Raw genomic sequence first — 14,672 nt, 5'->3', positions numbered from 1 at the left:
AAGACGCTGGTGTCCTTGCTCTTTGACAAACGTGCCGAAGACGCTCAGTTTAGTCAATAATGATAATATATAAATTCACTATAGCACTATTTCACTATAGCAGACCCACCATAGTCACAGCTTCACTGGCTTCATCTTCACAATAGTGTGGAAGGGCTCTGAATTGTTTCGAATACAAATACTATTTTTTTTTTTTTTTGCAAAAATGCAGTTTCTTTTACCAACCAGTGGCACAGAAAAAAAAAAGAAAAAAAGGGAAAGTTTATTGCACAGAAATTAACGTACAAGAAAATTATGCTTTGTGGTCAACAACATTCTCTAGTACAACACCTTTTCTTGACAGTATCACAGCTGCAGTTATTTAACGTTGTCATTGTTACGTTTGGCGACCAGTGGGAGCAGCGAAGGTGGAGTATCTCTTGATTGCCTGTGACAAATCGATTCGGGAAGCTGAAAAACATCTCACGGGAGAGATCAGCGGCGACACCATGCCTAGACACGTTTCAGAAAATACGTGGTTACTGGATGTCACCCGGGCGCCGACCACGACGCTAGGAGCAAGAAACTCTTGGGAAAGGACCGCTTCTGTGACGCTTTCTCACAGCCGCTCGACCGACCTGTTGACCGCCAAGGCCGTTCTCCAGACAAACCCGTCAAGGGCTGGCCCATCCCGGGAACCCAGACGCGTCAGTTCGAGTCAAGCGCGAAGGCGCCTGTCTACGAGCGTCTCCTTTCTGTGGGGGTGTGAGCAGTGCGTGCCCGAGGGCACTTCTCCGAATGTGTTCAGGGAACCGAGGCGCCGGGGGATTATGCCCCCCCCCTCAAGGTGGACCCTTCGGTGACTCTCGACGCTCTGATTGGAGGAAGGTGGGACCGCAGCTTGGCCAGAGGGCTTTTAAGTGGACTTTTGCGACTCAGCTCTCGATGCTCTGAGATGTACATCTGCTCTGAGATGTAGTAGAGTGCTCTCCCAAGTGCTCTCCATGAGAGATGTAGCTTAGTGCTCTCTCATCAGCTCCATCATGTAGCTCATGCTACAAGAACAATCTACTGTGCTCCGTACTCTGGCGAGTACGTGTATCCCCATGTCCTGTAAATAAGTTTGCCTTTCTGATGTAAATAAACCCCCTGTTTCGTTTACCCTACCTCTTGGCCTCGTACTCATCAAGAAAGAAGCAACCCTCCTCGTCAACTCTGCTTGGACGACAGCGTGGGCCCGCTAAGCCTCCGTGCGACGCCCCGGTAGCGTAGGCCAGCTACCCGTTTCGAGACGCACCGGTGGCATAGGCTAGAGAGCGACCCACAGTTTGACGTTGGACTCCGAGGCCACGACTCCCTGCTCCTACATCACGAAGAAAAGATAGCTGCTCCACATGTTCTGGGAGCAGCGACACCCTCCTGCATGTCACAATTTCTTCATACACTGAAAAGAGCTGCTCATTGAGCTCACTAGTGTCTGGTATCAGCAAGTATCTTTTCGTAAGCCGAGCCAACAGTGGGCACAATGCTACACCACAACTCACATGGATCTTTCTTTGCGCGAAATTTAATCATGCACGTATATTTCAACCTGTGCTTGTGACATTGAAAATTGCTGCCAGAAACAAGCGAAAATGGCTGCTGGTTGATGAGCTTACCAAAGCCTTTCCACAGTGCTGACCTGGTAGGAGCCTCTTTAGAAGCTTTTGTTGTTGAAGACATAGCTGGGTTCCTTGTTTTGAAATTTTCCTTGCTTCTTCTAAAGCCAGGTTTTGTATCCGTTTTGCCATTGAAGCATCCTGGTGGTACTCAACTACCTTAGAACGAGGGTCTAAAAACATCGCCAAGCTTGCTACTTCGCCAGATTTGTAGTTTGGAAATCATGTTTTTAGGCACTTGGAAGATTAGTAGCAGACAGAGGTTTCCACCTGGTGGCTGGTGCTTTCCAGATGCATTACGAGCCAGCACTGTGTGGGGACAGTGTAATCTCGTTGATACGATTATGCATAATATGTTTTTCGGGATAACGCGTTTCTTTTTCTTTTCCAACAATACGATTTGGTTGTATAATACATTGGATGATACGATTTTCAGATGATACACTTTATTTTCTAGTTCCCTTGAACATTGTATCAACAAGCTTCCACTGTACTTGAGCTGATAGTGTCGGGTAGCTATCACAAGCACAGTGTCAGTGCCCCTTCTCACTTTTTTATACAGCGAAGCTGTTATCCTCTAGTTGGTTGAGATTTTTCGTGGGCTTGTTCTGTGCTCACCCACAAACAGTACTGCTACCTAGTGGCCGCGGCCACTCGCAGACCTCAAACGGCAGCTGGAAAAGGGCTTTCTCTTTTAGTTTCTGCGTAAAAGAAATATGTTTTGTCATATGCTCGAAGTACAATCTACAGCTATCATGTCTGCAGCTAATTCGTACTTTATGAATTGTCTGATGCAATTTACTTTGAAAAATTCAATTAGTTCAATAAGGCACTTGCGCTTGGCGGAGGGTCTAGAAGAATGAGGATGTATGCTGCACTTCCACACATGTGCGTGTGCACGCGTGATGTACGTCGCTTGTGATGGTGGTGCTTGTATAACGTCGTCTAACGCTAGTTGTGCTTGTCTAACTTCGGGAATAGATTCGCTGTACATCCACTTTCACAGAGTCGAATGGAGGCGGATTTTTTTTAATAAGCTTCACTTTGCGGCAAGTATGGTTTACTGTAATATTTTGTAAGCTTTGCCGCATAACAGGGCTGTGATGCACCGAAGCTGACTTGAAGAACTGACAACAGCAATTGTGGAGGGATCGAATATTTCAAATAGTAAGAGTGTCTTTCAAATCGAATCGAACATTAACATATTTGGATCGAATATTTGAAGTTTCGAATATTAGCACACCACTAGTTTATATGCTTTTCTGATTGCAAGAAAAGGAACCATGCTACATCTTGCTTGTTTTAAAATAAGGTATGCATCATGTTTTCTTCAGTGAAACCACGAAAACTGGGTGCAGAATGGAAATGGGTAAATGCTGCCATATAAAGCAGCGATGTGTTGGCGATCTTTCCTACTTTTTTATTTAATTCGACCTGCTGGATAATTTGCTAAACTTCGTCAGTTCCATTAAGGTAATTGAGTTCACAGAAGACAACTGTATCAGCTCATCCATAGCAAGCAGTCACTGTTTGGTGAGGTGAGAATGAAATGGTCATGAACAAAAGCAAATTTGTCATTATTGAGTGCTTTAGTTTGCTAATATATAATTCAAGAAATCTCGCCATTTTTTTATGATCCAGTAATGGTAGAGGTGATTTTCTAGACATTTGTAACATGCATAAACACACGGCATAAGTGTGACAGAGGGGTAGGTTACAAAGGAAGTACTGGATCTGTAAAATGTGACACATCCCTTATGCTTGCGTGTTTCGTGACTGAGAGCGACAGTTGTTCCATGATCAGTCGTGATGATAGCAAAAGATCCTTTGCGGTCATAACTCACAATGATCATCAGATCACAATGATCTGCTAATCGGTATTGCATTGTCCTCCTCGTTGTTGGCTGTTATCATATAGGTAACAACTGTTAGGAGCACAACATTATAAATAAGTGCGACTTGTTTACAGGCTAGCTAATGTTTATATTTTCTTGTTCTCTTCTTTTGTGCAGGACAAAGCACTTACAGAGGCAGACCTTACACACAGTGCATCCAAGCAGCTTAGGAGTGTCAAGAGTGCCGAGTCTCTCATCTCCAGTGGTGGGCACTCAGGCCGAAACTCCGATGTCCTGGACTCTTGCAATTCGTCTTCAGGTATGTACTAGTGGCTGATGTTTTCAGTGTGCTTCTGGGTTTATTGTGTCAGTTGCTTGGCTGGCAAAACTTGCCTGACAATTTTACTTTGCCTATCACATACCTGCCAACTCTTCTGAATTTTCCGTAAAATGTACAACTTTGGACCCGTCTTACGATTTTACGATTGTCGGCTCAATTTCGGCTCAATTTTTACAAAAAATTGGTTTTATTCACAAAAAAATGTTGAATTCCTAATAAAGCCACACCGTTACTGGTGGGCGGGGGTGCAACGTGCAGGTGGCGCAAATAGAGGTGCGGGTGTGTGTCGTAACCTTTATTGTCTGCAGAGTAGGGACATTTCTCACTCTGTGACATTGCCTTTGTCGTCGGTCGTCCACTGACCTGACGACAACCTTACGTCACTAGTTGTTGTTACTCTCAACATAGAGACCCACCCTACGTAAGTGGTGCCCTCAGACATGACGGCGATTTCGGGTCGTTGTGGCAGGCACAGTTTCTGTATAGGAGGCTGTGGCCTGTTGTCTCACCTGTCACCTTCGCTAGGCTTTTTTTGCGAGTATGCCCGGTTTTGTTTGTCTCGCCTTCTTTTTTGTGTGACCAGCTGCATCCGGTGCAGTACGACTCGGGCACTCCGGTTATTCGTAGCCGTAGCAGCTGCGAAGTGTGATGGCGTGCTCGAAGCCTCGTCAGCACTAGACTCTATCAGTACTTCCGAGTGTTTTTTAAGTTGTACTCCTCGGAAGATTTCCCGTCCTGCTGCAGCCACCAGTCAGTGTTTTCTGCATTCCCTTGACCCCAGGAAATGACAGCGCCTTCCAGGATCAGCTCGCGGTAGATCTTGGCATTGAGTTTGACCCCTTTTGGAACAAAAACGAGCGTGGTCATCCCAAGGCCTGGAATTCCGCCCCAGACCATAGTGCTCTTGGGAAAATAGGTTTTTTCCACTCTGACAGTTCGCGAAGAACCCTTTGGCAAGAATTCTTGGTGATTCTGTGAATTCCAAGCTGGTTCGACGATGAAAATTTTCTCATTGGTGAACAGAATCCGGTTCAGGGCTTCATCGCGGCTCAGCTGCTTGATTCTGCGGCACTTTCCCAGCTTGGAGGCCTTCATTTGGTCCGTGAGCAGCTGACCTTTTGCTGGTTTGCACACCGTGAGCTTGAGATCCTCTTCCACGAGTTGCTGCATGGTCAAGTTGCTAACTCTGTGCTCTCGGGTGAGTTTTCTTATGCTTCTCAGTGGATTTATCTTGATTTTCTTGCTGAGGGCCAATTTCAGGTCATGGGTTCTTGCCGATTGAGGCCTCCCGCTTTGCTGACGGTCCTTGACGCCCAGTGTCTCCTGAAACCGTTATGACAACACGATGGACTTGAACACGCTGCAGTTTGAACATCTTTACGATCTCTGGAATTGTCATACCCTGCTTGTGGTGGGCAACGATTGTGTGGTGCAACTCTTCAGAGACCATTTTTTTTAAAAAGATGGGACACCAAGGACAGCAATAATAACACTTCTATATCAAAAAAGCACAAGGAACACAAATTTAACAATGTCAGTGCAAAAAATGCAAACAATCTAAAATAAAATAAAATTCAAAGTGCGGTACTGTATTTCTCGGTCACCCTGTATATATGAACGACATCAAGTGGGCCAAACTTCTGGTTCAGCGGCACTTCGCACAACATTGTGCATATTGTGCCAAAATGCTATACGCATGATGACTTCATGCCTGAAGAAATGCTATGCACTCGATATTGTTACGCAGTGGAATGTCGGGCAGAGGAGTGACGAGGTACTCGCCATCAGGAAAGGCGACAGTTCAATATAGGCTACTGACTTTGGTGGCAGGGGAATAAAGCCAGTGGGGCGTAAGCGGCACTGCTGTGTGTCAGAAGGTTCTGCAAGAATCGGCAACTCAAGGCAAAGGGTACTGGCAGAGCAGTCAGTAAGAGCAGAGAGCCGCATTTCGATGGGGGCGAAATGTGAAAAACACCCGTGTACTTAGATTTAGGTGCACGTTAAAGAACCCCAGGTGGTCCAAATTTCCGGAGTCCCCCACTACGGCGTGCCTCATAATCAGAACTGGTTTTGGCACGTAAAACCCCATAATTTAAAAGCAGAGAGAAAATCTAGCCCAAGAGTTAGGTTGTGGGGCAATGAACAGTCATGGTGAAGAGGACAGGAGTGTTATGGCTGGCGATGCTGACACATGCTGTACAAATGCCGACAATAGAGACAGTACCGCCATCCACTACGCGGACGACTCGTGCCAACGCTGGAATGATGAGCATTCCGATTCGTCGTTGGAAGGCAGCACTCATAATAGAAAGATGGGCTCCTGTATGGATCACTGCAGTGACAGGATAGCTGTCAATGTCAAAGTCAAGAAGGTTTTGGTTTGTAGGTAAAGAGAGCAGAGGATTTGAGGGCAGGGTCGACAATGCAGCTTCACCTCGGAAGCTGCAGTGCCTAGTTTTCCGGCTGAATCCGGGAGACGATAGACAGCGAGAAGAAGCAATGGGATTGGGGCAAACGAGACTGATGGTGTCAAGGTCAGGGTGAGCAACTGTAGCGAAGGTTCAGAGCTGGGGCATCAGTGGCAGTGGGTTCACGGCGGGTGGCATAGGAAGTAGTAGGTCCAAAGGTGCGAGAATAAACGCAGGCATATGTCTGAGGCATTGGTGGTCATCGGTTGTGGCAGTGATGAGTGACGTGGCCGATGCGACAGCAGTGGAAGCAGGTAGGCTTGTCATCAGGGGTACGCCATTCAGACGGGTTTTGATATGTGGCAGAAACGGAATACCGTGGACGAGGAGGGCCGCTACAACTGGGGAACGCTGGATTGAGTTGATGAACACACAGAGTTGAGATCCATGTTCTCAAATTCCTGTCTGACAACGGCCTGAATCATCGCAATCGTGGTTGCTGGCAGATCGGGAAGCGTCGCGGAGAAGGTTGGCAAACAGGCGGCCTCATGCTCGCGGCGACCAATACGGGTTACATCGTCGCAGGTGGTGGCCTGACGCCACCGACCCTCACATGTTGATGTAGCAGCAGTATTGGGTAGCCACGTGATGTGGTGTGTGATACGGCGGTTTTTGGCTTGTTCAAGGCGACGGCATTCTTCTATGATGCGTCGATAGTCGAGACGTTGCTGAAAACAAGAAAATTGAAAGCGTTGTCAGTGATTCCTTTTAGCACATTAGCCACTTTATCTGCTTCAGACATAATGTCGTCAGCTTTGCAGCAAAGAGCCAAGACGTCGAGGATGTATGAAACGTACAGCTCTGTAGACGACTGAACACTAGACGCAAGAGCCTTTCTCGTGGCAGCCTTGCACCCATAGGGGTCGTCGAACAGTTCGTGTAGCTTTTTTTTTAAACTGTCCCAGCTGGTTATCTCGTCTTCATACGTTTGAAGACACACGCCAGGGGTGCCGCTGAGATAAAATATGACATTGGCAAGCATAATCATGGGGTCCCACCTCTTAATTGCCCTGGTACGTTGATTGAGCTTGATCCATTCGTCAACGTCGTGCCCCTCCAGGCCAGAGAACACACCAGGGTCGCGATGTTATGCAACTGTGACGATTGGAGCAGTCTGACGAGCTGCAGCCATTGATTCGGCCTCTTTACCGGGAGACATGGTGACAAGTTCGATGTACCGACCGCTGCGGAGCTCCATGGTGAGGACAGGGATCGCAAACCTCCACCAGAATGTTACGTGTGGAAAGACAGACAAAAGAGGCTATTTACACGCTATTTACAGTGGAGCCAGACCGCCAGGCAGGACACTCGCTCGTGCCAAGAGCCCAGACACTTCGTCTTTCTCACGGCAGCTCGTCTCTTGAGCATCTGTCAATGGTATCATAATAATATACTTTCAGTTTCGTAGCACCGGACGTGTCGATGGATGACGGGCATCCTGGAACTATGATACGACAGCATGGGGTTGGCACTGTGCCAAGAATGCCAGCACTCGTAGACACTGATGCGTTTTGCACTAGTCGCGTGAAATTGAAGGTATCCCTGAAAGTGACCACCCGAGAATAGACCACACCTTTTTTTGGCTGCTTGTTGAATAAAGTAACTCATTCTCTGCTGAATCCAAAATTTCAAACTCACGATTATCTGAAATTGTCGGTGGTCCTCGCCGAATAGGAATCAGCTGTCATTGACTGTAAGTTCTGTAGAGGCTGAGACATGCATAGTGTTCTTGTTATAATATTTAACATCATGTTTGCGGGGATTTTAACAGCATACTCACGTAAATAATTTCCCAGGTATTATGTTTCCTTCTCGTCGTTCGTGCAAAATGTATTCGAGGGGTTCTACTGTAGTACATTTATTAAGAGTCTCGATGCTCGTACTGTGACAGGATACGGCAGGTGCGCGTCTATAATTAAGGAACGCATACTGTGTCTAGTGACAGTGGCCCCTTTTCACTCTTGGTATGCTTCAGCACAATACATTGCATATGCTTGACCGTGTAAGATTCCTTATTGCTGCGAAGCTCACTTTTGGGAATGGGCATTATTGAATGCTTCTTAGGCCCTTGCTGTGTCATCAGCGCAGATGACGCAGGTGGAGTTGGTGCCATTGCTCACAATGGCAAATCCTTTCAATGAAAAACGTGGTACCGAACAGCAGGAAGTTTGGTAGCGAATTTCAAAGCAGCTAAGCCTAACGTTGCAGAGCGCATGACCACAGTATGAGACCAAACACAAATGGCTATGGTGGCTGCCGTGGTAGCTATGGCTGCTAGCAGATTGGCATGCGAGAGCGCTGGTTCGAGGCTGCGAGATAATCAAAATGGCAGTGATAGTGGCTTCAAATAAAGCCGTTTGAGACTTCCTTGCATTGCAATAAATCTGCAAAAGGTTTCTGCATCTCTTTATGCATTGGCTCTACGGGTCATTGATTCAGTCGATTATTTGATGAAGAGTGGCCAAACGCAACATGACCTCCGTAGTGGTGTGCATGCTCCTGGTTTTGGAGACCAGACGGTGATTGATGCTTCTCATTGTCCACTGTGTGGTTGGAAGTATGATAAAATTTTGTTGGAGGGTACTGATCTCGGAGGCAATGCCAAGTGTGACCTCTCTTCATTGTCTAATGGGGTGGCACCCACAATGCACCATCATGACTTATTGATGCTTCCACTTGCAGCTCTTGAGGTTCTGAGGAGCTTGCGGTTGCTCTTTGCAACATTGTTGCTTGAATTTGACTTCATTCATTTTCCAACATATCATTGGGTCTCTTCTAGGGGAGGAACACCATGGTGTACAAACTGAATTTGCGGGGGGGCCCGTACACATAGCGGCATTGACAGTGTCGGAGCTAATGCGAGGAAGACCCAGCTCATCCCTCACCCCAGTCCATCATAGGCCGGGGTGAGGGATGGACGCATGTAGTCACGCCGAACAAAAACATGGCTGCAGGAATCCATGTCGGAGAGTTGGAGCTGCATGTTGTTTTCCGAGTCGCCAAATCTGTCGGAGCTAATGCAAGGAAGACCCAGCTTCGACAACAGCATGCATGTAGTCATTAATTAATGCATACATTCCCACTTTCCCAAATTGCAATATTTGGCTATTGATGCATGATGTATCTTAAGAAACAAAAAAGAAAAATACACAGGTCTTTCATTTTTGAGAGGGAACATGATGTATTTAAATACATCATCCAACGGGATGCCACATTTGTTTTGAAAAATGCATTTTACAACATCTCACAATGTATTTATAATTTATAATAGTTTGACACCCACATGGAATAAGCAGTGTACGGACTGCTTGTTCAGAGACATTCCCTCCAATGATGGTTCCTGGTTTGTTATTCATCACATGGATAAAATATGGCTGCCCACTCAAAGAAGTCTGCCTTTTCACTGTTGTGCATAGCATTCTAGTGTTTTCAATGCTAGGCTTTAGTCCTCTCCGAAGCATGTGCGAAGTGGCGCATCGAATTGCCTTGCCACACATGTGCTGAGCCACATAACATGCTTCCACTGTTCTGTCACTTCATTGAAAATGCCGTCATTCATGCAGTGGTTAGAGTGTCCAGCTTGCAAACAAAGTCCTGAGTGCAAATGCTGCTCAGAGACAAGGAATTTTCTGCTGAGTGGTAATTTTGATCAAAAACCAACCGATGGACAGACTTGCTCAGTAAGGACTGCTTTTATGATTTTATGATTTCAAAAATGATTATTGTCATTAAAGAAAGTTGTTGTAGTTCATAGACAGCCTAGTTAGTTATGCAGCAAGGTACCAAAACACAAAACTGCTTGTGGTCAGCACAACACCTCTCACTCTGCCTTTTTGTCACCTCTTTCCCTTTGCAGATGCTTCAAGAGTTCAGCCATTCCAGTGGCTTCCTGAAGGCACACCTGCCTCCTCTCCAAGTGGTCCACACAAACACGTGCGCTCTGTCTCCCACGACTCTTACTTCGAACGGGGTGGCCTGGACATGTCTCTGGAGGATGTGCACGCCGCGTTTGGGCTCAGTTCTCAGTACAACGGTGCTCGAGTCGACCGGGGAGCAAACAGCCAAGCTGCTCCGCCGGTTGGCCCGCATAAGTCGCCTCGAAAGCAGAAGCTCTGTCCTGACACTGGCGATGGTGCCAGCCCCAAGGTGCAGCGGCTCAGTGATTGCTCACAGGCCCCCACATTCCACTCTAGTCAGGAAGCCACCGTGGAAGGCACATGTACCAAAATGGACACAGCTCCTTCTGGCCACCATGCTTCCTCTCATCCCCAGCTTCCGACGTTTGCGACAGCTTCCGACGAACAGACAGCTGACAAACGGCAGCAGTCGAGTCGCTCGCTGACCCCCTATACGAGCCGACAACCAATGGCTGTACACAGCCCCGACGATATTGAACCGTACACGTCTCCGTCGCCTCAAGAGTACCCGCAGCCACCAAGCCACTTCAGGAATGTGGAGGTACCCCCACCTCACCATAGCAATGAGAAGATGGTTCTTGTAGAAGTTCATGCCGTCGAGGAAGGTGGTGACTCCTCCCGTGAAATGATTGATGGTGGGCTCATCTTTCATCGCCCTTTTGTTGAAGATGTTGACGAGACGAGTGGTCGGTGTGAGAGCACGGGCGGTTCAACCGACTTCGACGAATCCGAAAGCAATGTTGGGACGAGTTTGTCCCTTGCCGAGGACATTGCAACTTCGCTTAAGATGAGCTGCTGCCAGTTTGACACAGACTTCCTGGTTGGCGACACGCGCGCTGCAAGCCTCGAAACAAGCTTTCTCAACCGTATGAGTGCCTCGCTTCCGTATATTGAGGACACTGACACATCGGCATCACCCTTGTCATCGCCTTGTGCTGGGTGCGAGTTGCTGCCCCAGGATATGTCAACCACAAGGTCAACACCATCACCCGTCGATGTGCAGCAGAGTGATGTTTGTGACACCAACAGCAGTGAACACATGAGCTCGTCCTTTGTGGCGGCTTCGGTTGTGGATGAGAGTCTCGAGACCCCTGTGTCTGTGATGCCAGAGGACGATGGCCTTCGGACGTTTTCGGACAGTGAACTGCATGGCCTGTGTGGAGGGGTTGACATGGTTCAGAGAGTGGAAGCGTTGAACAGCAGTGTTGTTCCTGCTGCTGAAGGTGGAAGTGTCGTGGCTGTTGATGGACAGAGTTCCTCTTCAGATGAGGAGGAGGATAATGAGGAAGCTATGCCATACTCTTACTTAGATGAGAGCCCATTGTTGAGTGATGCTTGTGTTGGCATGCTGCATTCTCAAAGCCAGGACCAGAACCTTTGCCTCCTCTCCCCTCAGGAGCCGACAGCTGTTGAGGATGAGAGAGAAGTTTCAGGTCCAGCTGAGATGAGTGATATGGCCCAAGAAATATTGGGCTCGGCTGAAGAATGCAGGATGCAGGTAGAATCTTGTGTAATCGAACCAGCGCCGATGTTGTGTGACAGTGGTGCAGACACAGGGCAGGCAGTTTCTGGGGAAATGGAACACACACTATTAGATTTTAGTAGCGACTGTGGGGAAGGACCAAAAAACATTTGTGATCAGGGTTCACCTGACACTGGGAAGAATTCTCTACTTAATTCTAGTCCTGAAATCTCACTTAATTCTACTTGCTTACCTGACCATGATGTTGTGGCAGGATCCAATTTGGAAAGTGCCACTCCCTCCAATTTGCAAAATCCTGTTGATACCACTGACATGAGCGAGACTAATTTATGTAATCAAGGAACTGTAGTCATGGATGACTTAGCTGGGAAACTTCAGCAAAGCGAAGGTGTTGATTCAGACCACACAAAGGAAGTAGAACCACTTGATAGTGTTAGCAAGCCAGTTGACTTAGCTGCGCCGAATGAGTCAAAACCACTGATTGACTTCAGTGATGATGAGGTGCAGCTCAGATCATCACCGCGACAAGTAAGAGTAGTTGAAGCAAAGCGAAAGTCTGAAATGGTGAGATCAAATGGCACCGGTGTAGATACTGACAGAAAGCGCTTATCTGAACCATCACTCTATTCCCGTTCAGAGAAACGAGGCTCTGTGAAGGAACTAATGTCGAAGTTTGAACCAGGTGATGCACATGGCACTGCAGACTTAAGTCCCTCAAAAACTTGCCAGCCTAGCCTGTTTACACAGCTCAAGGTTATGCGGCTACAGTCACTTAAAAACCCATCATCTCCTTCTGCAAATTATGATCCTTGGTCTGACCCCATTCTTGACCAAGAGGATCAAGAGGAGAGGCTGTGCTGCACTGAGGAAACTTCCAGTGTTAGCACTGTTCCCAAGATTAATGCACTTCATGAGGGAGTAGGAGCAGCGCAGACAACTCAACATTCGGCTTCAGAACCACAGGCCAGTAATTCCACTACGGAGATTGTTTTGGACGTTGCTGTAACAGATGGCACTGCGAGACCTTCCACACTTGAATTGCGGAAGGTCAATGTGCCGATCCAGGCTGAGGAAAAACGAACTGACCCGGTCCTGCCTAAGCCTGAAGCGACACGTAGTGCTTCAGTACCAGCTGTTGAGAGTGAGGTGAGTCGCAGGCGGATCGAAAAGATCAAAGAAGAGCGCCGTGCGCAGCTGAGGGAGAAGCTAAAGTCCGAGGGCTGCCGCTCTCAGTCAGATGAGGCGGTCACAACTAAAGCAGAAGTGAAGCTCAGGCGGACTTCGGAAGATGTCGCACTGTGGAACATGGACGTTGTCCCGCTTCGGCAAGTGAATCGTGAGAACGAGCGGCATCAGCTATCGAGTGTCAGGAGCTGGCCGAAGCAGGCAACTCCAGGGGACCAGAGAAGAAGAGACTCCACAAAGCAAATCGCCGTCGACGTTGTGGATAAAAAGCCGCCGCCTGGCAGAACTTCACCAGTGAAGACATCACCTGTTAAGAGTTCGCCTACGAAGACCTCGCCTCTTAAGTCATCACCCGTCAAGTCGCAACCTACGAGGTCACCGGCTCAGCAGACAGAGACCATTGTGCGAAAGCAGGATCTTTCCCCGCCAAAGCGTATCCGCGACAGGGCGGCCATGTTTGAGTGCCGCAGCCAAAAGGAGCAGGCACGTCCGGCACCACCGCGGCTCGCCCGGGCAGATCTTTCTTCGTTTTAAGAAACTGGCCACCATTCCACAGCGCCTGCTGCATGTCGCTTTCTGGAGTCTCTTATTACTCTTCACCTTCTATTGGGTGAAAAAGCACCCTCATTTAGGTTCCCACTGTGTCGTCGCAAGTGAGCATGGAGAAAAATGTTTGGTGCTACTTTGTCGTAGTCTTGTTCTGCGTGTATGTTGTGGGGCACCGTGTTGTTACTCTTGCAAGCATTGACAGCATTTGGCAAACTCTTTAGTTTGTAGAAGAGTTAAATGGTGGAAATAGCGTGATGCTGTGTCGTTAATGACGAACAAAAATTAGGGACCTTCCATGACGTGCAAAACTTTGCTAGCTTCTTGCCAAGGGCTTGTGCTAAGTAGGGCTTGAACATTTTATCTGTCTTGCAAACGTAAAAACAGCTTCCAACTGAAAAGCCAAAGTATGCGTAGTGACAAAAGCAGGGAGTGTCGCTTTGCTGTACAATAGCTGTTCTCCTTTTTCCAGTATACTGGTAACTGCGCTCGGTGAATGTACATGTTGTATGTTCGTCTTCTTTCACAGTGCACCGAGATTACGTCTTTTCTTTTTTTATTCATTTATACCATGCGAGTGACATTTTTGTTCATGCCTAGAAAATGGGGTTCAAGAGGTGAAGTACACTTGTTGCTTCTGTTTTTTCTCGAATCTTAATTTTGTTTTTACTTTCATTGAAAGCTGTGTACATACTTGTTGCTGGTTTTTATGCTGTAATAAGATTTATATATATATTATAGATATATACATATGAACATTTATGAGAAAAAATATATATGTATGTGGCATCATCATAACAACACACTTGTGGCCTGCTTTCTTTTATAAGCAATATTTATGCGTAATTCACATGCAAATCACTGTGGTGATGCGGGGCTTCATTAGGTAGGGGAGAGAACTCTGCTACCAATATGTGGGAGCAAATGCTTACGTTGACATTGTCATGCATTTGCATGAACAGCAAGTAAAGTTAAATAAAAAGCTCTGCAGATTAGTTTTTTTTTTTTGTAGTGGTGACAAGAATGTATGTACTGTCTTTATTATAAGTGAATGCAGATTGCAAAGACCTGCATGTTCTATTGCTGGCACTGCATTCCTAGTGCTGAAAAGGAAAAGCTAGTACCCTGATATGTGCCAATACTTTCGTTCAAGTTGTTTAGTAGCCTCTCCACAGGTAGTGCACCACTGCGAGAGCTTGCGGAGTTGACGGTTGGATAGCTTGTGCACATGGTCACTCTGTCACTACCATAGCTACGAGGT

At 47.2% G+C, this 14,672-nt stretch overlaps 1 protein-coding gene across 6 annotated transcripts in view; it reads left to right on the top strand.

The window, feature by feature from the left end:
* The window catches only part of LOC119456126 (uncharacterized), a 241,705-nt gene extending 227,295 nt beyond the window's left edge, over positions 1 to 14,410 (top strand). For all 6 annotated transcript variants that reach the window (XM_037717734.2, XM_049669556.1, XM_037717735.2 and 3 more), the window contains 2 exons: positions 3,650 to 3,791; positions 10,137 to 14,410. In XM_037717734.2, coding sequence (XP_037573662.1) covers positions 3,650 to 3,791; positions 10,137 to 13,399 — 3,405 coding nt within the window. In that variant the 3' untranslated portion in view covers positions 13,400 to 14,410. The remainder of the gene's footprint in view (positions 1 to 3,649; positions 3,792 to 10,136) is intronic.
* Positions 14,411 to 14,672: the final 262 nt, after the last annotated feature.

The sequence above is a fragment of the Dermacentor silvarum genome, chromosome 6 (genome assembly GCF_013339745.2).
Source record: "Dermacentor silvarum isolate Dsil-2018 chromosome 6, BIME_Dsil_1.4, whole genome shotgun sequence".
NCBI lineage: Eukaryota > Metazoa > Arthropoda > Arachnida > Ixodida > Ixodidae > Dermacentor > Dermacentor silvarum.
The sequence above is the reverse complement of the archived record's forward strand: the minus strand, read 5'-3'. Positions and strand labels throughout refer to the sequence as shown.